Source organism: Gouania willdenowi (assembly GCF_900634775.1).
Source record: "Gouania willdenowi chromosome 24 unlocalized genomic scaffold, fGouWil2.1 scaffold_320_arrow_ctg1, whole genome shotgun sequence".
Taxonomy (NCBI): Eukaryota; Metazoa; Chordata; class Actinopteri; order Blenniiformes; family Gobiesocidae; genus Gouania; species Gouania willdenowi.
In genome coordinates this window covers 2,291,723-2,316,482 of record NW_021144848.1, presented here as the reverse complement: position 1 = coordinate 2,316,482, position 24,760 = coordinate 2,291,723, and the positions used below count along the sequence as shown (strand labels likewise).

Genomic DNA, 24,760 nt, shown 5'->3' with positions numbered 1-24,760 from the left:
CAATAGAAATTATGGTCGAGAGAAAATATCTCTTTTTCTTTTTTTGACTGACGGAAGAGTGAAGCCGTTCCTTTAAGTGAAAGATGAAGGATTTGTAATAGATTTTTAGCTTTTTGTCAAGCCGAGAGAAACTTGAGTTGAGAGAAAATATGTTGTTGGTTGTAATCTCTGATTAATTCATTCATTTGACTAACTGGAGTTGTGAGGTTTTTCGTCAATGCTGACAACACTAAATGATTTCGTTCTTGGAGTAAAACTTGCGACTTGAAGTTTGGTCAAGGCAAGAGGGAAGATCTTTTTAATATTGTAAAGTCTTTCATTAACGCCAACAATAGAAAATGATTCTTAGTAGAAATGGTCTTTCCCATGCCACGAGTGCAGTTATTGTGGACGCCCCGTGTGGTGTGATGCAGCTCCTTCATGGCCTACCTTGATGAGAGGGTTGATGACTCCTACGTTGGGACTGGCATTGAACACTTTGTTGAAGTTGGTCTCCCTGTTGACGAGCTCGAGCTGGTAGAACTTCTTATCGTCCTGTAGGAGAAGAAGGTGTTAGCGAATGCAGAGAGAAGGCGCGCACTGAGTCGAGTCGCCCTCACGGTTCACACTGAACACGTTACCCTGTGACCTCTCTGTGATGACGGACCGATCGGTTGGATGTAACGCAGTGAAAAGCTCTAAAAGCTATTCAGATCCTCCAGGAATTCATGATGTTGCGATCCCCACAAATTCTGAGCAGCCATGTGTTCAATTACCACAATTCTGACCAATCAGGCTAAGCCCAAATTGTGACAAATTCCGATTCGATTCGCCAGTACAACGTGGCTGAAGTCCATCCGCCTTGTCTACGCCACCGTCAACTTCCGAAGCCAGCGGTCACCATCAGCCGGAGGGAAACCCCCGGTGCAACCGGAATCACCAATTAGTTTTTTACAGACTGTGTCACAAGAGCCAAACTGACCCTTTTGAGCAAAATACATTTTCTGTATTTTTGTCGTCATTTTATGTACTTTTGTTTTTTTGTGTGTGTTTCTGGAGTCACATTGTGTATTTGTATAATTTTCTGTTATTTCAGTGTATTTTTGGAGTAATTTTGTGTACTTTTTTTTGTCACTTTGTATATTTTGTCAGCTTTTGTGTACTTTTGTTGCTTTTTTGAGTATTTTTATAAATATTTGCATTTATACAGTAGGTGATCCCCAAGGTTCCATCCCGACTCCATTTGGTTTTTCAGATCTTATTCATTCATTTCCACTGATTGGTGATGATCTTGATTTTAACATTTCATAACTAAAAATTTGTATCATCAGCCTTTTCTGCAGATGTAAGACTGAATCACCATTTAGTCTGGTTACAGACTGTGTCACAACAACCAAACTGGCTCTTTTGAGCAAAATAGCGGCAAACGTGTCTCATGAACTTAAGTGTTTAGTGATCTCCTACTGCTCTATAATGACTTTTAAAGAAAACAACCTGATTAAACCTCTACTATATATATATATATATATATATATATATATATATATATATATATATAATATCTTTGATAGAGCTTCAATTACAGGTACCGTCTAAAATGGTAGCAGTGGCCACCCTCAACGTATACATTTACAGATTACTGAATGCATGAGACTCTTCAGCAGCAAAAGCGTTTGTAGCAAGAGATTCATACAGGAAAAGAACCATTTATTTATTTTAGGATTTTTTTTTGTTTCAAAAACTTAAAAAACCACTGATTACTGTATCTGTAATATTATTGGCACTGGAAAAATTTAAAATGTGATGGTAATGATTCATATCTTAGTCAATTATTGTGAATCTGAGCTCTTTTCTGTATTGTTATGAAAGAATTCAAAGGAAATCAGTTTAAGGAAGTTTTTTGAAAAATCAGAGGTTTTAGGCCGCAACATTTATTACAGAAATTGGCTGTGAAATCCAGGAGGGACTAACTATTTCTTTGGTCAAGTCCTGAACCTGGTACTGTGAAAGGAAACTGGTTTTCCTTCCATCCAAAGTGATCAGTTTAGTTCTGTTTCTGTGGCTCACATTATGTTTTTGGTCGAAATGAACAACTTTGTGAAGAACATCTTCGACAGTGGTGTTCCTCAGGGTTCTTTACTCGGCCCTCGTGAATTCTCAGCAACATTTTAGCTGTTATATTCTGAGACATAATGACAACCGATGCATTTACAGTGTTTTGTGTCTAAATCAAGTCATAAGTCTTTCTTCAAAGATCCAGTGAATCGTAGGCAGATAAATGTCTTCATGGTTTAGCAGGAACGCGTCATCGTCACCTACCACCAGTTTCTTGACGAGAGTTTCCCTCTCAGAGACCATGTCCTTCAGCTCAGCGATGATCTGCAAGTCCTCAGGACGACTCTCACGGTTCCTGAACTTCTCTTCAGATGCCTCCAATCTGTAAAAAAGTGTCATTTATTCAACATCTTACATTACTTTCAACTAGTAATGGGAAACCTTTATTACATGGAGGGCCACAAAAATGTGATTGCCTGATAAGAGTGCCACAGAATAAAAAAATAACCAACAGAAACATTAATACAGGGGAAAAAACAAAGGCTTTTGTCTGTTTATTTTGTCATTTCTTGTGTTTTTAAGTCATTTTATGTATTTTACTGGTTTTATTTGTTTTAGTAGTTACAGTATTCTGTCTCTGTGTCTCTGTCTCTGTCATATTTCTATGTTTTATTTGTCATTTTTTGTATTTGTTGTCATTTTGTGATTTTTTTTGTCATTTTGTCGTCATTTCAGGTATTGCTCTTGTCGTTTTGTTGTACTTTTCTGTTTAATTTTGTGTTTTTCTGGAATTATTTTGTATTTTTGTCATCATCATGTGTTTTTTGAGTCATTTTGTGTATTTCTGTTGGTATTTTCTGAGTTACTGAAGTCAATTTGGGTATTTTCCTTTCTTTTTGTGTACTTTTGAAGTCATTTTGTGTATTCTTGTTGGTGTTTTGTAAGTCTAGAGTCGGTTTGTGTCATTTAGTTTCTTTTTCTGTCATTCTATGCATTTTTTGGAGTCATTTTCCGTGTATTTGGTGTCCTTTTGTGTCTTCTTGTAAATTTTTTCTCAAGTCGTTTTGCGTAAAGTCTGTCATTATGTTTCTTTTTCTGGCTCCTCCCCCTTTCCCTTGGATTATAAATGCCAGTTGAATGAGTTTCCACAGATTTCTGCTGCTCCAACAGTCCCAAAGGCCCTGAACACTTGACATTTTAATCAGAAAGTGTGAAAGACTGTAATCCATCAGCTGTAATCCAGCAGATATTTATTAGCATTATTGAATCAAAGGTTCTTTATCCTCATGAATAAATAAATCATGTAAGCTCTTATTTTCTCCTTATGGAACACTTTAGTACTTCAACACACACTAAGGCATGTCGTTATGCACACACTGTGAGGATGATGATGATGATAGTGATGATGATGATGATGATGATGATGATGATGATGATGATGAAGGCTTCTTCTCATCGAGTCATTTGGGAAATGATGAAATGTGGCTCTTCTTCATGCATGTCAGGTAGAGCCTTATTGAAATGCTGAGGCTTACTGGTGATAAATCACAGTCTTATATTAATACAGAAACACTATTTAACCAGTGAGTCACTGAGCACCAGTAGTTTCTCTGTAGGCCTCCAGGAGGCACTCTGCTCTCTGCTTTTTATATTCAAACTTGCTGAATCAATGCATTCTGCATTTAAATACGAAGATCGTAAGATCAGAGACGAGCAGTTTTTAACACAGCAGGGACAAAAAACGTGATTGGATCTGATCTGATGGTCACATGACATGACATCACTTAGAATAATGAAATAAATGGGCTTTGTGTGTTTTTGTTGTCATTTCGGATATTTTTTCCATCATTATGTGTGCGCTTGTTTTTGGATTCATTTTGCATTATTTTTATTTTGTTCTCATTTTGAGTGTGTTTGTTGTTCATTTAGTTGGTTTGTTGTTTTGTTTTGTGTTTTTGTCATGTTGTGTGTTTTGCCAGTTATTTTGTGTTTTGCCAGTTATTTTGTGTTTTGCCAGTTATTTTGTGTTTTGCCAGTCATTTTGCAGCAGTTTTTCACTCAAGCTTATCAGTTACGCCAAAAACCAAACTTAACCAAAATTCATTTGAAAACCTCTCCCTTGAAATATGTAATCCCAAAAAAACCAACATTACTGGTTATAGTTTACCATCCTCCTGCTCCATGTTCAGAGTTTCTCTCTGAATTCTCTGACTTTCTCACTGATCTAGTGCTGATCACTGATAAAGCTATCATAGTAGGTGATTTTAACATTCATGTTGATGATGAAAACAACAGCTAAATAAATTGTTTACCTCACCATTAGATTCAACTGGCTTTACACAAAATGTAAACAAACCAACTCATTATCTTAATCATGCCCTGGACCTTGTTCTAACATATGGTTTAGATATTGACCATCTGACAATATATCCTCAAAATCCTATTCTTTCAGATCACTTCCCGTTGTCCTTTGAATTCAGAATATCAGCCTGCTTAAATTCTGAGAGAAGAGTACACTATAGTAAATCACTGTCTGAAAAAGTTGTAGCTAGATTTAAAGATTTAGTTCCATCATTGCTTATGTCTGATCCATATGATATCTCAACAGAGAGTAGCTATCAATGTCTAGCGACAGATAAAATAGATTATTTTATCAACAGTGCAATGTTGTCACTGCACACAGCTCTGGATGCTGTTCCACTGAAAAAGAAGACGATACCAGGTCATCCCCTGGTATAAATCTGAATTGCATCTTTTAAAACAGGCATTGCAAAAATTAGAAAGAAAGTGGCTCTCCTCAAACATGGTAGAAGTTCATACTGCCTGGAGAGAAAGTTTAACTTATAAAAAAGCTCTTTGCAAAGCTAGAACTTCCTATTACTCAACTTTAATAGAGTAAAACAAGAATGATCCTTGTTTTTTATTCAACACTGTAGCCAGGCTCACCAAAAGCTACAGCTCTGTTGAACCCTCTATTCCTGTCAACCTGAGAGTGATGACTTCATCAACTTCTTTACTGATAAAATTCTAACAATTAGAAACAAAGCTAATGTTCCCCCTACAGAAGTGCTCAATCATTTCTTAAACAAAGCAGCTCCTGAAATATCCCCAACATGCAGCTTTTATTTAATCTCAATCTTTTATTTGTATAGCGCCAAATCATAACCAATGGTATCTCAAGACACTTTACAGTAGAGGAGTCTTAAGGACGGACTCTTCATTTTATGGATACACACATATGCATATATACGTACTGTATATACACATACATACAATTACATAGTTTCACTCCAATTGGTCTATCTGAACTGACCTCATTAGTTAGTGCTTCTAAACCAACAACCTGTCTTTTAGATCCAATCCCAACTCCACTATTTAAAGATGTTCTTCCACTAATTAGCACGAACATGATGAACTAGATTAACACATCTCTAGTAACAGGTTATGTACCACAGGCCTTTAAAACCACTGTAATCAAACCTCTCCTTAAAAAACAACCCTTGATCCAAGTGACTTGTCCAATTACAGACCAATATCCAATCTCCCTTTTGTTTCCAAAATTCTTGAAAAAATAATTGCAGGTCAACTATGTGATCACCTACATAGGAACAATTTATAGAGAGCTTGCAGTCTGGCTTTAGAGCCAATCACAGCACAGAGACTGCCTTAGTAACAGTAACCAATGATCTCCTCTTAGCCTTAGACAGAAGGTTGGTCTCAGTTCTGGTGCTCTTAGGGTGTAATCATACTGCCAGCTCGGGCTGTTCCAAGCTCACAGCAGGAATCCCCCCCTCCCTGTCCCTTTTCTGGCACGGTAGAACGAAAAAACACGTCATCATGTTAATTTATGACACACGTATGGCATTACGTCATTATTTAGCGACTCTGGGTTTGTTGTTGACAGTACGTGCTGTTAATTTCATATTTTCTGTTGCTTAGGGTAACTATATGTCAATATTTACCCAGACACGACACGTTCTCTTAACGGCTGGATTATAGGAACGGACTGGGTTTCCCAGGGCCCCTGAATGCAACATGCTAATTTAAATGACTGTAACTCTGCTCATATTTGCTCTATCGGAGAAATTTCACCAGTTTATGAAAGATAAGAAATTGCTCTTTACAGCCAGTGTCGGTAAATTGCGGTAATTTTACTCACACGTAACGGAAACATTAAAGATGCTGCTTTGTTTTGACAAAATCGACACGAGGAACAGAGAGAGAAACAAGTGAGTGAGAAAGAAAAAAGAGATTAAAACAGACCAAATTTATTGAAAATAAAGACTTTCTTGATAAAAACACCATGAATGGAGGTTCAAAAGGAGGAAACTCAGCCTATAAAGGTAAGATCAGTTTAATTTCTGGATCAATAAATATCGTTCTGCTTTTGTGGAGCTAGTCTTTGTGTACATTCATATAAGTGTAAATAGATGCTTTTAATGTGTGAGACAGTTTATGACAGAGTATTTGTGTGTTTGTTTAAACTTTGTGTGTGTGTGTGTCTGAGCATTCAGTTTTCCTTTTGATGAACATGACAATATGTAACTCTTCTTTTATTTCTTCTTCTTTAAGTCCAAGCACCAAGCAGAGTGGACACGCCCCTCCCTGGATATTAAAACCATGAGCTAACCCTAGTTTCCATCATCTGGTTTAGACCCATCACTTCCACAGACAACAGACAGAATAAAGCTCAGAGTCAACATGGGACCATGGGATGCACCTAATTATTGAAATGTATATTAAATGATTATTTAATGTTCGGTAATTTTATTTTCACAGAAAAACAACGGTAGAAATAGTTTAATTAAATTGTGAAATTAGTGAGTTGTTCCGGCAGCTGAGCTGACAGCAGCAAAAGAGCAGAGCAGAGCTCACAGAGGAATTTATTTACGAAACATGAACTTTTTCTTCTGAGAAATGATACGATACTTCAACATCAAACTCTATCATTTACCATCTGACTCTGGCTCTGAGGTAACCATCTACTGCTTTTTTATTTGCTGGCTCAACTGGAAAGCTGAGTAGCAAGCTAGCTAGCTACAAGTAGCAAGCTAACTAGCAGAAGAATGGCTCTTTCCACAACCGAATACAGCTGTCTTCTCATAAAGATTGCTGAACTGAAGACTACAGTGTGAGGAATACATTGAGGTTAATGGACACTGTGGATAGAACGATACGACTGTGCCGCTGTTTCAAAACAGTGGAGTGGATAAAGCTAACTCGCTACCAGCCCATGCAAACAAAGCTATCAGGCCTAAGGAGGATCCTTTTCCCATTGATCAGCCAACAGGTGTGAGTCCTCCCTGGAATACTCTGGGAACTAAGCCTAAGAAAATGTCATATCCACTTCAAAGGCTAACGGGCCGAGCAAAGCGCCTTGATATCAATAATGAGACGGACTGGCCTGCACTGGCTTCTCAGACTGCAGCCTCAACATCAACTCCCTTGTCTGCCCAGGCACAAAAGTGGACATCTGTTAAAGGCAGGAGTATCACCAAGTCACAAACCCAGTTTCATGTAGAACTGGGTAATCGATTCGCCCCACTGCTGAATGACCAAGGATCTGCTCTAATCAGGTCAACACACAACCTTCTGGAACTGCGAAGACTAAAAGTGCTTCAGGAAAACAAAAGCGACATGGTAGGCCAAAGCAACAACCTCACACACTGATAGTGGGAGACGTTTCTGTTAAAGATGCTCAGAAGATGATGTTTAGCAGCAACGTGAAAGTGATCTGATTACCTAATGACACAGTATCAGACCTGGCTGACAAAATCTTGCATATTGTTGCAGATTACCCACATTTGAAAAATGTTGTGATTCATTTTGGGTTAAATGATTTAGCCAAGGAGGAGTCTGAGGTGTTAAAGCAGGATTTCACTCATCTGCTAAAACCTGTGAGCTGTTTGCAGCGTAAAGTGTTCATCAGTGGCCCAATACCTCCAGTCCGCAAAGGAGATCTGAAATTCTCAAATATTTACTCTTTGAATAAATTTTTGTCTTCGGCTTGTGCTACCCTTTCACTAAATTTCATAGAAAAAACGCTGTCATCTTTTTAGAGCAGATGGACTGTGTCCAAACAAGGCTGGAGTAAAACTCTTCACATCCAACTTGTTTAACGTCACCAGTCACACTGCTATCAGTCCTGATAAAGACAGAGGACAACATGTACCATCGGAGAACAAAACAACAAGGAAAGAACATGGAGTCGATGAGCTTCCAGCAAGAAATCAAAATTGCCAAAATGAAGAGGTCAACCCAACCCCCATATCTCAGGACCCACCTGCTTCACCCCAAAATTCACCTACTTACACCTCATCCAGCTTCTCTCCTACCCCTGCCTTCTTGGATTTAACTGCCCAGATGAACGAGCTGGTTCTGGTTGGCACAAGACTGACACCCCACCCTTTACCCCACCATGGTAGCATCTTATCTCCTCTAAAGAACCTATCTGCACCACCCATCCCTCCTCGACGATACCAGGCCCAGGATCACTCTTCTCCTCAGGCCAGCTGTGTTCATCTTAGAGCGACACAGTTCTGATGTGTGCTGGGTCTAGACTGCAATAGCTCTATTTTTAGGAACAACCAGAAAAAGTCAGCAAAAAGCTTTATAGAGATAAAAATTTGACTCCTATAACATGTCCACCAGTGTCTCCAGTAAAGTCTTTAAAATTAGCTCTTCTTAATGTTAGATCGCTTGTTAACAAGTCACTACTAATTAATGATATTATTTTGACACATCACTTGGACTTTTTATTTCTTAATGAAACGTGGTTGAATGATGGTATCAGTAATACTGTTCTCAATGAAAGTGCACCACAAGACTTTATTTATTTCAATAAGTGTCGTACTTACAGGAAAGGTGGTGGAGTTGCTGCCATTTTTAAATCAATATTTCAGTGCAAAGAAATAACATTTGGGGATTTTATCTCCTTTGAATATATGTCGTTCTAACTGAAGGGTGATTCAACAGTTCTGTTTTTAGTCATTTATAGACCCCCAAAATATTCTGGAGAATTCATGGATGAGTTTGCTGAACTGCTGTCAGTTGTATGCACTGAATATAACTTTTTGTGTTTAAAGAAAAGGTACATAAATGACAACACAAGTGTACAGTTTATGGAAGCCATAGCAATGACACCAACATTGAGTGCTGAGACAGTTGATGATCTTTTGGATGAGTTTAATACAAAAGTCTGTAATGTCATAGATGTGGTGGCTCCAATCAAAACTAAGAGAAAACCAAACACACAGAAAACACCTTGGAGGAGGACTGAGATAATGCAGAAATTGAAATCTGACTGTAGAAAGGCTGAGCGTAAATGGAGATCAACAAAACTCCAAATTCATCTCGAACTATACAAAATAAGTCTACGAAAATTCAATGATGGCTTGTTCAAAGCAAGGCAGCAATACTTTTCTGAAATTATTGCCAAAAATGTCAACAACTCTCACGCGTTGTTTTCTATAATCGAAAAGCTCACAACCCCCCCAGATCAGATAGCCCCTGAATTACTGTCAGCTGGAAAATGCAATGAATTTGCTGTATATTTCAATGAGAAAATACAATCAATAAGGTCAAACATCAGAACAAACCAGCAAAATAACAAAAAGCTTGAACAGCTTCAACCACTGAGGGAGGAGTCAACTACAATGTTAGAGTTTTCTTACAGTGAACCCAAAAACAATAGAGGAAACTGTTCAGCAGCTGAATCCATCAACGTGTTGCCTTGACACAATACCCTCAAACTTCTTTAAAACTGTTGTAAAGTCAATTGTCACTGATTTGTGTCAGATAATTAACTGCTCATTCCAATCAGGCACCGTACCAAAATCCCTGAAAGTAGCTGCTGTGAAACCTCTGTTAAAAAAGAGAACACTGGATGCCTCTATACTGGCTAACTATAGACCAATCAGCAACCTTCCATTCATGGCCAAGATCATTGAGAAGGTGGTCTTCAACCAACTGAGTCAATTCTTAACATTCAACAAAATATTTGATAAATTTCAGTCAGGTTTTCATTCTCATCACAGCACTGAAACTGCTCTTATCAAAGTGATCAATGACATAAGGTTGAACACTGATTCAGGAAAAGTATTTGTTCTCATTCTATTGGATCTAAGTGCTGCATTTGACGCTGTAGATCATACAATTTTGTTGCACAGATTGTAAACATGGGTTGGACTAAATGGAAAAGTAATGCAATGGTTTAAGTTCTACTTGGAGGAGCAAAGTTATTTTGTAAGCATTGGAAACTTTGAATCTGACAGATTACCAATGTCCTGTGGGGTTCCTCAGGGCTCTGTTCTTGGACCTCTTCTGTTTAGCCTTTATATACTTCCTTTAGGACAAATTTTACAGAACTGTAAGGTTGATTATCAGAGCTACGGAGATGACACACAACTATATCTATCACTGAACCCAGATGACTATGGTCCCATTGAGGTGTTGTGTGACTGCTTAGAAAAAGTAAACTGCTGGATGAGTGAAAACTTACTTCAACTAAACCATGACAAGATGGAGGTGATTGTCTTTGGTAACAAGGAAAAGAGGACTGCTGTCAGCAATTATCTTGAGTCTGGATCTTTAAAAGCTAAAGACCAAGTCAAAAACCTTGGTGTACTGATTGACTCAGATCTGACATTCAGCATCAGATCAAATCTATCACAAAAACATCTTCTACCACCTAAAGAACATCTCCAGAGTGAAAGGTTTAATGACTCAGAAAGATCAGGAGAAACTGGTCCATGCTTTTATCTCCAGCAGACTGGACTATTGTAATGGTCTTCTGACAGGAATCCCCCAAAAGAGCATCAAACATCTACAGCAGGTTCAGAACGCTGCAGCTCGGGTCTTAATCAGAACACATTACTCCAGTTTTAAAGTCTTTACACTGGCTCCCAGTCAGCCTCAGAATAGACTTTAAAGTTCTGCTGCTGGAGTATAAATGTGTGAATGGGTTTGGTCCAGAATACATCAGTGACATGATAGTCAGGTCTGAACCCAGCAGGTCTCTCAGATCTATGGACACAGGTCAGATAGTGGAGCCCAGAGCTCACAGTAACCATGGTGATGCTGCTTTTAGTTGTTATGCTGCAAAGAAGTGGAACAAACTGTAGTAGAGCTGAAGTCAGCATCACCGTAAAGCTTCGCGTGGTACCAACGTCATCACATTTTGCGCGCGGGTCGAGTCGAGTTGTGTGCGCGCATGTGCAGCCCACCGTGTCATTCTGGCACGCTGTTTGGACCACCTCTTCCAGCGGGACGATCGGGCAGTTAACCCCCCTGCGGTGCAGCTCACAACTACGCAGGCCAGACAATGGCCCCCATGGTTTCACACATCCACAGAGCTGGTTAGGAACGACCCTGGTTGCCAGTGTGAGTACACCCTTAGATCTCAGTGCTGCCTTTGATACAGTGGATCATCATCTACTGCTGCAGAGACTGGAAAGTGTTTTTGGGGTTAAAGAAACAGCGCTGGGTTGGTTTAAATCAACCAATGATGGTCTATCCTTCGATCACTAACCCCAACCAGTCAAAGCGGATGTTCTCCACCTCTGAACCTGGTTCTGCTGGAGATTTCTTCCTATAAAAAAGAGGGAGTTTTTCTTCCCACTGTCTATAAATGCTGTTCATGTGGATCTTGTTGGGTTTTTTCTTTTTTACTATGGACTTTATATTTTGTTCAGCGCTTTGAGATTACTTTGTTGTATTTTGCGCTATATAAATAAAGTTCAATTTAATGTTTTTATTTTGTATATTTCATTCTCATTTAGTTGGTTTTTTGCTTTGTTTTGTGTGTTTTTGCAATCATTTTGTGAATTTGTGTTCTCATATTGCTATTTTTCTATAATTTTTTGTATTTTGGTCATCGTATTTTATGTTTTTGGAGTAAATTTGTTGTCATTTTGTACATGTTTGCTGTTGTCTTTTGGATTTTTCCATCATTTTGTGTGTTTTGGAGTAAATTTGTTGTCATTTTGTACATGTTTGCTGTTGTCTTTTGGATTTTTCCATCATTTTGTGTGTTTTGGAGTCATTTTGCATTATTTTTATTTTGTATATTTGTTCTCATTTTGAGTGTGTTTCTTGTTGTTTTGAGATTGTTTTGTGTATTTTTGGTCATTTTGTATGTGTTTTGAAGTAATTTTTTTCTTCTTGTCTTTACATTCTGAGCCATCAAACCCTGCGTCTCATCACATGGGGTTCTATTCTCCCATATGCGTAAGTCCAAAAAGCCACGCAGCGGCACTGTTTTTGGTGAGCTATTCTCCCCCTGTATTTAAGTCAGTCGCTGCGTGCCTTCATCCCAGTTAAGCACTGTGGGTGGATCAGCCCTGAAATGTGGGTGTTCCCATTCAAATCTGGTTTCACGCACATTCTCTGGTGTGCATAAGTCTTTTTCCCCTTACGTTCTTCTAACCCTGGAATAAGTGCAGCGCCCCCATAAGGTGAAACATTATATTGCACTGGAAATATGGATTTAGTTACATTTGAAGCCACATGGACTCGTGCGTCACGCAGCAGCAGCTGTGATTACTCAGCTGCTGCTGTGTGATTAAGTAAAACTCTGACAGACGCAGACTTCTGTCCATGTTGGTCACAGTGATTCAACTATTTTCATACTATGTCCAACGTAAAGTCACAGTTTGATCCACTACAGAGTGAAACAAGCTGTCATATGCAGATGAGGATGGACCACAAACTGTTCCCACACATAATTTAATGAGGCTCAGCTCAGGTCACTTTAAACTATTTATATTTAAAACTGTGTATTATAGAAGTTAATAATTCTGTTTCACTGTAAACATCCCTCTGTATTAAAGCAGGACGCTCTGTGGACCCGTTATTACATCATATCTACATCATCTAACTGTCACGCTTTACAGGGAGGATGATGATGATGATGATCCCACTGCAATAATCTGATCAATAATCTGATCAAATCAACCTGTTATATTGTTTATTAATGAATACGTTTCAAATTAAAAGTGAACTTTATCATTTTCACGGATTTCAATGACATTTACAAGCGTTGGGAAAACTCCATGTTCCGTGATTTCTAGACAGCCCAAAAAAATGACAACGCCGCCTCCTTTCCTTCAGCCCGCCTTCGTTCACAGACTACGCGCTTATGCTCTACTTATGCGCGGTGGGCGTGTCAGCAGCCTTGACCGGAGAATATGTGTAGGAGAAAAGTGCGTAACTGCAGGTGAGCAAAAAAGCACTGAAGTCCAGACGGAAGAATAGACCACATGGTGAATAAGTGACTGCTCACATAGCAGTGAGGAGTGACAGGTGTGATTGTTAGAGCCGTGTGTGTGTGTGTGTGTGGGGGGGTGGGGGGGGGGGGGGGGGCTACGTACAGGATCTGCAGGGCTGAGATCTTGTCTTTGAGGACTTCCTGGGCTTTGTTGAAGTCTGACAGCATGTTCTGCGTGTCTCTGTTGTGATGGCCGCTCAACTCACTCAGCTCACGCTCGTGACGCTTTGTCAACTCCTGCTCGTGAACCCTGAAGATAGAGAAGACAGAAAAGACAGCTATGAACAAATCTTATACTGAAAAATAATATTGGTCAAAGTAAACGTCAATGTCTTATTTATACGTCTCATAGCTTTTAATCTCATAATAGGAACAATAATATAGTTTATTTAAAAGCGCATTTATCGACACTAAAGATCACTTTAGACTTTAGCTTTAATTCTTACTCATAGCTCTATGTCTCATAGCTCTATGTCTCATATCTCTATGTCTCATAGCTCTATGTCTCATAGCTCTATGTCTCATAGCTCTATGTCTCATAGCTCTGTCTCATATCTTTTTTAGGTCTCACAGCTTTACATCTCATATTTACATTATATATTTTTCTTATAAACTGTATTTACGTCTCATAGCTTTGCGTCTCACAGCTTTACATCCAATATCTACATCTCTCATATCTTTACGCCTCATAGTTTTTCATCTCATAGCTTAATTAAACAATATCACATGAGAGGGAGTGCTGTGTCTCATAGCTTTGTTTCATCCCTTTCCATCTAACAGCTTCATGTCTCATATATCTACAGCTCTCATATCTTTATGCACATCGTTTTACGTTTAATAGCTTCATGTTTCATAATTTTACATCTCATAGCTTAATTAAGCAATATCACACAAGAGTGAGTGCTGTCTCATATCTTTACGTCTTACATATTTGCTTCTCATATATTTACGTCTGATGTATTTACATCTCATATCTTTACGTATTATATATTTACATCTCATATCTTTACGTATGATATATTTATATCTTATATATTTACATCTCATATTTACATCTTATATATTCACATCTCATATATTTACATATCATATCTTTAAATCTTATATATTTACATATCATATATTTACATCATATATTTACATATCATAGCTTTACATCTTATATATTTACATCTCATATCTTTACATCTTATATATTTACATCTCATATTGAAGCTTTATGTCTCATAGCTTTACATTTCATTATAGCTTTACATCTCATAGCTTAATCTTTCATATATTTACATCTAACACCTTTATGTCACATATATCCAAAGGTCGGTAGAGTAGCCAAAAATGATACTCAAGTAAAAGTACCATTACATGTAAATGAAATGTACTCAAGTAAGAGTAGAAGTAGTCATCTCACATACTTACTTGAGTAACAGTGAAAAAGTACTGAAGTACTGAGTAAAACATTTTTTATTCAAAATCACAACATCTATTCTTAGAACTTATACATTCAAGAACTTTGTAGGAAAATGTGACAAAGAAAAACAATGTCACCTTCTCTCCTTTACATAATTTCATACATCACTCTTTCCTCTCTCTGCCTCCCTCCTCTACATCACCCTCCCCCCTGCACACCTCTCCTCGTCACCCCTCTTGAACCTAATTTTCATATTTACTTTGTATCAGTATTAATTATCAATAGATAAATGAACTGAAAAACCAAAATAACTGCTAAAACTTAAGAGTGACATAAGCTCAGGCTTTCCAGGGTGACCTGCATTTTTTAAGGCTAAAGAGTGACTTTGTGAAGTATTGGTTAATTTTCAACAGGAGTTGATTCTCAAGGTTTTTCCCCATAGTTTGCTCCTTTTGGCCCTGAAAATGACCCCAGCATGACTAAAAAGTCTCTGACAGGCTACAGACGCAGGCAGACCAATGTTGAGCTTGACTGACAACTGCTTCACTAGAGGGAACGAGTGTAAAAGCTCCACAGGTGGATAAAGTAGCCAAAAACGCTACTACTCGAGTAAAAGTACTGTTACATGTAAATTAAATTTAAAAGTAGAAATGTGCTTCAATAAATTTACTCTCGTGAGTACATTTTCTTCAAAATGTTACTCAAGTACATGTAACGGAGTAAATGTTACTACCCACCTCTGCATATATCTACATATCTCATGTCTTTACACCTCATAGCTTAATTAAGCAGTGTTACACGAGAGGGAGCTTTGCTTCTCATATATTTATGCATCGCAGCACAAAGCGTTGTGTTGAATGGTTCTGCAGCCTTTCTTTTGAGAACACAAATATTTTGTCTCTGTTATCTGTGTGATTGCTCCATCCTAACGACAAAAACTGCCTATGTTCAGATCTCACACTGTCACATTCTGTTTGGTGTTGACTTAGAACATGGCTCTGGCTGTGGTGGGGATGGAGATATAAAGATACGTTAAAAATAACTTCACTGAATGTAATATCACAACATAAAGTTACTTCAACATGCATTAGTGAGTTCCTGCAAAGCAAACATGGAGGTGGGAGCAGATATGACACATGTGTACATAATGCAGAGCTGATGTACTGAGAGTGTGTGATAAATTATTCTCCCTCAGATAGAGTCCATTTGCTGGTGTGTAAGTGTTGGAGCAGCGTGGCAGTGAGAAATGGGAATGAGAGATGATGATAATGTAGGGCAAGGCTGATTAAAGCCGGGGTGATGGAGGGTGGGATGGGGGGGGCATGGATGTCTGACAGCCTCTCCTTCTGACTGGGCCAAGTTTCCCTGAGGAGCGCTCGTCTTATCTCTCTCTGCTTCCTCTTTATTTGTCTATTTTTATCTCCACGTTCAGGATTTAGACGGAGCGTTACATAACGCAGTCAGAAATGTGCTGCTCATGAGCCTGCCGGCGCACAGAGGAGTGTGTGTGTGTGTGTGTGTGTGTGTGTGTGTGTGTGTGTGTGTGTGCGCATCAAGGCGAGCTTCACACAAATCAACTGTGAGTAGGAGAAGCACCGTGGGAGCTGCCGTCTCACACACACACAGACACACACACACACACGCAGAAAATGCCTCAATCACAAATCACACCAAACAGAAGCAGCGATTGGTGCAAACGAGAGGCGGGGCCACTTTAGAAAGATGGCGCTTTGAAAAATTCATAATAGCCTGCAGCAAACATCAAGAATCCATTCTCCTTTTAAAAACACCTCCATGGACCTGATCAATGGGCTCCGTCATCAGTCTCATTGTTTGTTGTCTCATAGTTTAATGTCTCATAGTTTTACGTGTCATACCATTTTACGTCTAATAGTTACACATTTTATAGTTTTATGTCTCATAGTTTTAATTCTCATAGTTTCATGTCTTGTTTTTTTACGTCTCACAGTTTGTTCTTCAAAGCAGAATGTTAAGACTTCCCCTGTGGAGGTCCCAGTCTTTACTGCTCTGACTATATCATGACGAGTGGTAAAGTTGTAAAATCAAAGCTAATGCTGCAGGTCTGAGGTGTTTTTTAGAGCTGTGCTGGTGCGAGAGTCCTACCTGATCTGCTGGTTGGCCTCACTGCGGATCTTCAGCACCTCCTTGCCCTTCAGCTCCAGCTCTTTGGTCAGGGTGCTGATGTTCTCATTGAGTGTGTGGATCTGGTGGTCCAGCTGAGCGATGTGGCTCTTCCTCCTGGACACGTCCTCCTGCAGCTCGGTGAGACGGCCCAGAAGTTCACGCTCCTGCAGAGACCAACGGAACTGTGTTACAGTTAGTTCTTGCAGGTCCCTGCGTGGTGACACATGAAGGTATTATTCATTCCAAAATCAAACTTTAAATATTTATGGGTCAAACCATCTCTTAAGCCTCCATTCTAGAGGTTTTAGACCAGATACCAGGCTTGAGCTGCACAATGACATCATCACATTCAGTAACGCTGTCGCAGGGAAACATTTAAAAACTGAAAGATTTTAAAATAAATAAGGAACAGCCTAGACTGGTGATTGGTGATTTTAATGATTGTTTAAATCAGTTCATGGCACACTGTAACTTTTGGCCACTAGGGGCACTAGACCAGTAACTTTCACGTCAAGTGTCCCTAGTGGCCACAAGCGCCGCAACACTGTTGCAAAAATGAACAGTCAGTGGGGCCCGCCCCTTGTCTTTTGGTTGTGTATGCAGACAGTAGTTGACCTGGAACTTCAGGATAAGGATCAGTCGGGCTGGGGTGTGAAGCGGGGCTGGAGGAGCAGCCACCGCCCTCCTTTCCCTACTTTGTTTGTTTATTTCTTATTTATTTCTGTACATTCTGATTTCTTCTTGTATATTCTCCTGACGGAGCCTTCCCAAGGGATTAATAAAGTCTATCTAAACTAATCTAATCTAATCTAAAAGGTAGCCCAAAATCTTTGGATTTGTTGGGCGACTATTTTCATTTCACATGCTGCTGTGTTGATTTTATTTCTCTTTCTTTCTTCCACTAAACTTTCTCTTTTATTGTATGTGCTCGAGCAATATGGTCCTTATACTTAGTTTAGCGATCATTTCACTCTTTATTGTTGTTTGAGTAGATTTAACTTGTTTGATAATAAATGACTAATTAAGAGTCAATATGTTACTAATTTGCATGCTAATAAGCAACTAGATAATAATTAATAGGTGTTCCCTAATGTTTTAACTTAAAAGGGCAGTATTATGAAAAATTCACACTACAATGGTTTTGCTACAGTGAAATTCATCCTTTAGCCTCATTAAGAGGGACAAAGTTCTGTTTCCTTCCTTCCTTGTTATTTCACATTTTGTAAAAAAGGCTCCTCCTACCCTACATAAGAATGTGAGCTCCTCCCACTCAAACTACCTCAGAGGTAAAACAAACATAGTGAAGGCAGGTTGATATTACAGTTAATATCTTTACGTTCAGTATAGATGGGGCCAGCCTCCCTTGCCTTTTTGTTGTGTATGCAGTATATAGATAATCCAGTATATAGAAAAACTTGAGCGCTCACAATCAGTTCCACTTTTAGTAGCCATTATACCACCTTTTATCTCCTTTATGGGATGATCTGACGTGTTTGTGACCCAATGCGATGCAGCGGTTGCACAAAACAATGGACTGCTGCTTAAATGGACTATTCCTATAGTCAGAAAAGGTGAAGAAGAGAAGAAAGCGGCGTAGCAGCTCATGTAAGGGTTTGAAACAGCTGACTCAGCTGATAGTTGAGTTTACTTCCCTGTGGCGCAGAGCGAGCAGTCACAATCGGTTCCATCTTTAGTAGCTGTTATACCGTCTCGTATCGCTTTTATGGGATGATCTGACGTGTTTGTGACCCAATGTGAAGCAGCGGTCGGACAAAACAATGAACTATCGTCTTAAATGGACTATTTCTGTGAGGTGAGACTGTAAATAATATACTGCTGCTGCTGTGATAAACACACACTCTGAGTTGGCGCATGTGCATGAGTAGGCGTGTGTTTACGTCTACTCATGTACATGCATGAAGGCCCAAAAACGGCCTGTTTTTAGAAGCGTCATGAAAGTGACTTTTCAGACGCTAAAACTGCAGAAAACAGGCGAGTTTGCAAAAATAAAACTCAAATACTAAGTTGTTGGGTTCTGAGAACAAACTGAGATGTGTGAAAAATAGCATAATACTGGACCTTTAACCAATTGTTTGTAGTTCATGTCAATATTGTTTTGCTAAAGAAGAGTAAATAGTTCACACCCTGAACTAATATGAATTATGAATAACCGCTAACTGTGTTATTACTCTGTTTATCAGAGATGGCACCCCTAACCTTAAACATATTCATTCATAATAAAACTTACTAAACCCTTTACACAGCCATCTGTTTAAACAAGTTAAAGCAGCACAAATGCATTCCAAAATGACAAAAAATAGGAGGCTAAATGTGCATAAAAAGACACTTTCTGTGAGAAGGATCCATCTGAGCATTTAGTCACAACCACAGTGGGAATTCACAGTTCATCACCAAAGAAAATCAATGATTACCCACAATCCCCAGCTGAGTCGCTCCTTTGGCATGTTGCTCTCTTCATTCCAGAAGTGAGAAAGTGAGCGAGTGACTCTCTCATTGTGTGGAGTCAAACTAACGCACATGCCATCACAAAATGCTGGCCGTTATAACAAAGAGTCAATTATCCAACAGTCCCTTTGAAAAGTTCAGTAACTCACTAATGGCCAGGAAGTGTCTGGAAAGAAGACGCACTAACAGGTTAGTTAGGTTAGTTTTACGTTTGATAGTTTTACATCCCGCAGTTTTATGTCTCAGTTTTATATATTTTTACATTTGATAGTTATAAGTTTGATAGTTTTAAATCTCCGTTTTACATATTTTTACGTCTTGTTTTACATTTGATAATTCAACGTCTCAGTTTTACTTTGACAGTTTTACGTCTGATAGTTTTACATTTAGTTTTATGTTTGATAGTTTTACATCCCGCAGTTTTACGTCTCGCAGTTTTATGTCTCATAGTTTTATGTCTCGTTTTACGTTTGGTAATTTTACATCTTTTTACATATCATAGTTTTACGTTTGATAGTTGTACGTCTTGTTTTACATTTTGGGTTTTATAGTTTTATATTTTCACGTCTAGTTTTACGTTTGATAGTTTTTTACGTCTCATTGTTTTACACTCAATAGTTTTGCGTCTTGTTTTATGTTTTATAGTTTTATGTCTAGTTTCACGTGTCATAGTTTACATCTCAGAGATTACATTTCATACCAGTTTATGTCTTACGTTTTTACGTAAGTGTGCAACAATTATAACGACGGGGCCGACTAAAAAAGGAGAAAAACAACGTAGGGGGCGACATTACAACATAGGAAATCAAAATGACTTTGACGTGAAGTCAGAGCTGTAGCCTTGTGACTAAATGCCTTTATATGATATGACATGGACTTCTTCTATTGGTTAAACACAGGAAATAAACAAGAAAACAAGATAACCAACCCAGTGTGCAATGGATTTCTGGCACTCGTCTCTAATGAAGCCATCATCTTTAATCACAGCTGTGTGTTCACTAACCTTCCTGTCAGAGACTCTGCCTAATGGCTTTGGCAGAATTAAGATGAGCATAAATCGTCAGCACAATAGTAACGAGGGCGGTTGACTCTTTGATGATTAATTCACGCGTTTCATCCAAGACTGAAACCCCAACGCAGAGAAGAGGAGGGGACGGACACAGAAAAACAGGAGGGAGGAAGTAAAAAGAACAAAAAGCCAAGAAGCTCCTCTGAGATGGTGAACATATCTGCCTCCGTCAAATCAAAACCAGACGAAATCAGGCCTCGCCGACTCACTCTGTGTTAATTAGGAAAACCTGATTTTAGCTTGTTTGGGACATAAGTTTGTCTTTGCCTTCTCACTGTTTCCTCACATTTATAATATAAATATCATCTTAATGGAAGAAAAAAACATTTTTTACATTATCACTGGGAGAACGTCCCCATGAGTCGACAAAACAGATTTGAGATCATTTTTATTCTTTATATCAGTGTTTCTCGAATGGGGGTACATGATGGCACTACAGGGGGTACTAGAGAAGTTTGAGAACCATTGTCATATAACATTACATAATAAAAATAATAAATGGGCCCAAATAGAAAACAAATCAGTGTACAATTAATAAACTACATAAAAGTATGAAAACAGAGCAGAGAGAGTAGAGGCTGTGTTGCCAGGTTGGATTTAGAGTTTCCAAACACACACTGACTCAGTGGTTCCCAAACTGGAGCACGAGAATGGCGTTGCTGAACATTGAACATTAAAAAATCTTTGCACTAAAAAAACTTTTTGAGTTTCTAAGAATATTTTTTTTTTTTTTACCATTAAGGTTATTTTTTTTTTTATTTACCCATTTTGTTGTAAAAATGTGTCATTCTTCAAAGTTTGACGTAACAGAAAAAGTTTGGGAACCACTACCTTTTATGACAGTTATTTTAGTTAGCTTAGTTGTTGTCCTGACTACTTGTTTTGTCCTGACTTCTTAAAATTTATATATATATAATGTGTGAAATTATATAATATTAAAAAAAAATACTGTATAAAAAACAATATTTACCAGTATATATAGGATATAAATCAATAATAGTTCTAATGTTTTTTTTTTTTTTCTTGTTATTGTTTGATTTGTATTCAAGACACTTTGATAAAAAAATACTACATATTGTTAATTATACTTTTTATTTGAAAAAAGAAATATGAAAGGTCATAAAAACATTTTTTTCTTTGTGTTTATTTGATTCCTTAGTTCCTGTTTGCTGGTTAAAGCTACGATGATTAAACATAAATAAGAACATTGTTGTCGCTTTGTGTGGTAATCTGTAATTTTGTGTGTTTCCAGAGTCTTTTCATGTGTTTTTGCTATAATGTTGTTAGTTTTAGTAACATTTTGTGTATTTTTGTTGTACTGGTGCTTTCTAATAGTAGTTCTAATCATATTTAATGTTGATTCGTATTTAAAACATTTATAAGAATTACTGCATATTGTTCAGTGCATTTTGTATTTGAAAAAAAATATGAAAAGATCGTAAATACTTTTTTCTTTGTGTTTATTTGATTCCTAATCAAAATACTTTGATAAGAATGACTGTATATTGTTAATATAAGCTACAAACTTTCATTCTTTTTTACATTTTTGGTTGGTGGTTCTCTCCAAAAAGATTGAAAAACACTGAGCTATTTTAGTTAGCTTAGTTAGCTTATAGCTGACGTCCTGATTACTTGTTATGTCCTGACTTCCTGGTTCGTGTTTGCTGGTAAAGCTACAATAATTATACATGAATGTGAAAAAAAAAACAAAAAACAACCTCACAGAATGAAAAACAAACTGACGAACAGAACACGGAGTCGTCACCAAATGACATGTGAGGAGGAGATAATTAACAGACACAAACACACACGCTGACGCTTCATTAGCTTCATCCTCTCCATCTGTTAGCTAACGCTATAAAAACATGACTCAGCGCAGCGGGAGCCTCACTATGACTCAGCACGTTTCAGTGTTTGAACATTAATGAAGACGCAGCGTGACCTGAATCAGCCTGACTACAGTTCACTTATACAATCTGTGGGAAAGTGCTGAGTCATTGTAGCGCACAAACACAACAGATGGTTTGATGAAGGCTTGGAGCAACAAAATGAATTGTTTACTCGTCATTACAAATGTGTAGTTTAATCCATGGTTTGTAAAGAACGCTGACAGTCTGTCAGTCTGCCCCAGGGTAGCTGTGGCTACAATAGTAGCTTACCACCACTAATAAGAGTGGCGTGAAAGATTAATGCCATGTAAAGCGCTTTGAGTGACCAAAATAAGGCGCTACATAAATCCAATGCATTATTATTATTATGATTATTAATAATCACAATAATAATAATTATAATAAACACAGCACTTTTCAAATTCTGATGACAATGAACGCAGCTCTTGAAGCAGAGATCATTATCAACATTAAGCCCCACCCCCTGCTGCTCCTGCAGGCTTTGGCAGAATGCCAGAATGCACGGCGACCGAGCAAAAAGAACCAATCAGAGTCAGGATTGTGTTCGATGGGCTGTCTGACAGCTGTTGCTCACAGTCCCCGCCCCTTTCCCAGGCTGGAGCGCCGTCTTTTTTACAGTGTATGATCTGGAGGAGTGGAAGATGGAATTGGAGACTTCTACTTGAAAGGTAATTATTGCTGCTTGATTTACATTATGTTTGATTTGTATTTGTTACAGCAGAACTCTGTAGTGCATGTGGTGTTTGTGTGTGTGCAGCAGCCTCCGTGTGGGCTGCTGTAAGTGACACTGTTGTTGCTGCTGAGGTGTGTGCACATAGAGAAAGAGAGAGAGAGAGAGAGAAGTGTTGCAGTAATATGCTTTTAACAGAGCATGTTATATTACTGTGTGTGTTGCTGTCGGACTAACATTAGCTTGTTAGCTCCTCTGAAGGAGGGCAAGAGAGCAACGGGGAGGGAGGGATCTGAGAGTTGTGGACGGCACCTTTAAAGCTCAGTCCAGAGTTTTGGTATCATTTTGTGTATTTGCTGCTGTGTTCTGTGTTTCTGGTTTTATTTTGTGTATTTATATTCTAACTTCCTTTTTTGTTTTGTTTTTTGTAGTCATATTGTCTGCGCCGTTGTTAATTTAAGTGGCTAAATCTCCAGGATTACACACAATCTTTTAAAACACTAAAGTTCGGTCTGGTCAAGATCCCGGACAAGCCCCCCAAAAATGTGAAGGGCTGATTCAGCAACTGCAACACTGAAGGAACCTGGTCAAGAATGTGTGGGAAATCTGATTCTAATTCTAATTATGAGCAAAGCGATCACCAACAAAGATCAATAGTGTGTTTTTATGTGTTTTTAGTATAATGTTGTGACTTTTGGTATCATTATATGTATTTTTGTGGTAATTTCCCTTTTTTTAATGATATTGTGAATGTTCGTTGTCACTTTCTATAATCTGTGCCTGGCTAACCCTCCAGGATTATATGCAATCTTCCATAGCACTAAAGTTCACTCTGGTCCAGATCCTGGACAAGACCCCCAAAAATATGACGGTCTGTGCAAATACTGAAGCCGTAAAGAGTCCTTGGAGTCGTACCTGTAAGCGGTTGTTTTCTAGAGTTTTCTCCAGCTCCGCCTTGGTAGCGGCCGACTCCTGCTGGTGGGTTTGTCTCATGTGTTCGATGGCGGCAGCGTGGATGTGGTTCAGCTCTGATCTGAGGGAGGCTGAGAGGGAAGACAAGGAAAATAGTGGCAGAGTCAGCACAAAACTGGAAATCTCTTGTGCATTTTCATACAGAGCTCATTACGGGCTTTTCATTTTTAGTGTCGCAGAGGAACCACAGACTTTTCTCCCACACTCTGAGTAACTCTCTACTGTGACCACATGTAAGCAACAGTCCTCAGTGAGGAAAGTAATAAAGGGAAGTGAGAGATGGATGAAGCAGCGCTCCAGTGTCAGCACTCTGACATGAAGGTTAATGGACGTCCATTCATCACAGCACAGCAGGGGGCGTACAAGCTCTGCTTCAAGCTGAGATTCTACACAAACTAACACATTTAGTGGAGCGGTTTTAAGCCACTGTTTTTACATATGTACTTATTAATAGATATATGTCTAACAAAACACATTATTATGCGCCATATTTGTTTAATTGCCTTTTAAAAACAGGACTACTTTACAGTTCTAGAGCTTGTGTTCCTCCATCTTGAAATCACATGATTGATGATGTCACACGGCCCCACTGCCTGTAAACATCCCATTGTTTTTTATTAGAGTGAAACATTCAGCCTGATTTTTAGGTCATTTAGTAGCTTTTTCAGTCAAAATGACAACTTGTGCTGCTTTTAGTTGATCTAAATATAAATAATCAGGAAATGTTAAAGATGTCCATACAGTTGAACAATGAAGCAGAGAAGATAAGCTCTCCTAAGGGACCTTAACTCCCTCTTATGGTACGTTCACACCAAACGCT

The 24,760-nt window shown here is 38.5% G+C and overlaps 1 protein-coding gene across 2 annotated transcripts in view; it reads right to left on the bottom strand.

Moving 5' to 3' along the window:
- The window catches only part of fam184ab (family with sequence similarity 184 member Ab), a 135,579-nt gene that overhangs the window by 7,611 nt on the left and 103,208 nt on the right, over nt 1-24,760 (bottom strand). For both annotated transcript variants that reach the window (XM_028440546.1, XM_028440547.1), the window contains exons 16-20: nt 23,884-24,011; nt 16,833-17,017; nt 13,404-13,550; nt 2,299-2,416; nt 430-534 (exon numbers count right to left, since the gene is read on the bottom strand). In XM_028440546.1, the coding sequence (XP_028296347.1) occupies nt 430-534; nt 2,299-2,416; nt 13,404-13,550; nt 16,833-17,017; nt 23,884-24,011 (683 nt within the window). The remainder of the gene's footprint in view (nt 1-429; nt 535-2,298; nt 2,417-13,403; nt 13,551-16,832; nt 17,018-23,883; nt 24,012-24,760) is intronic.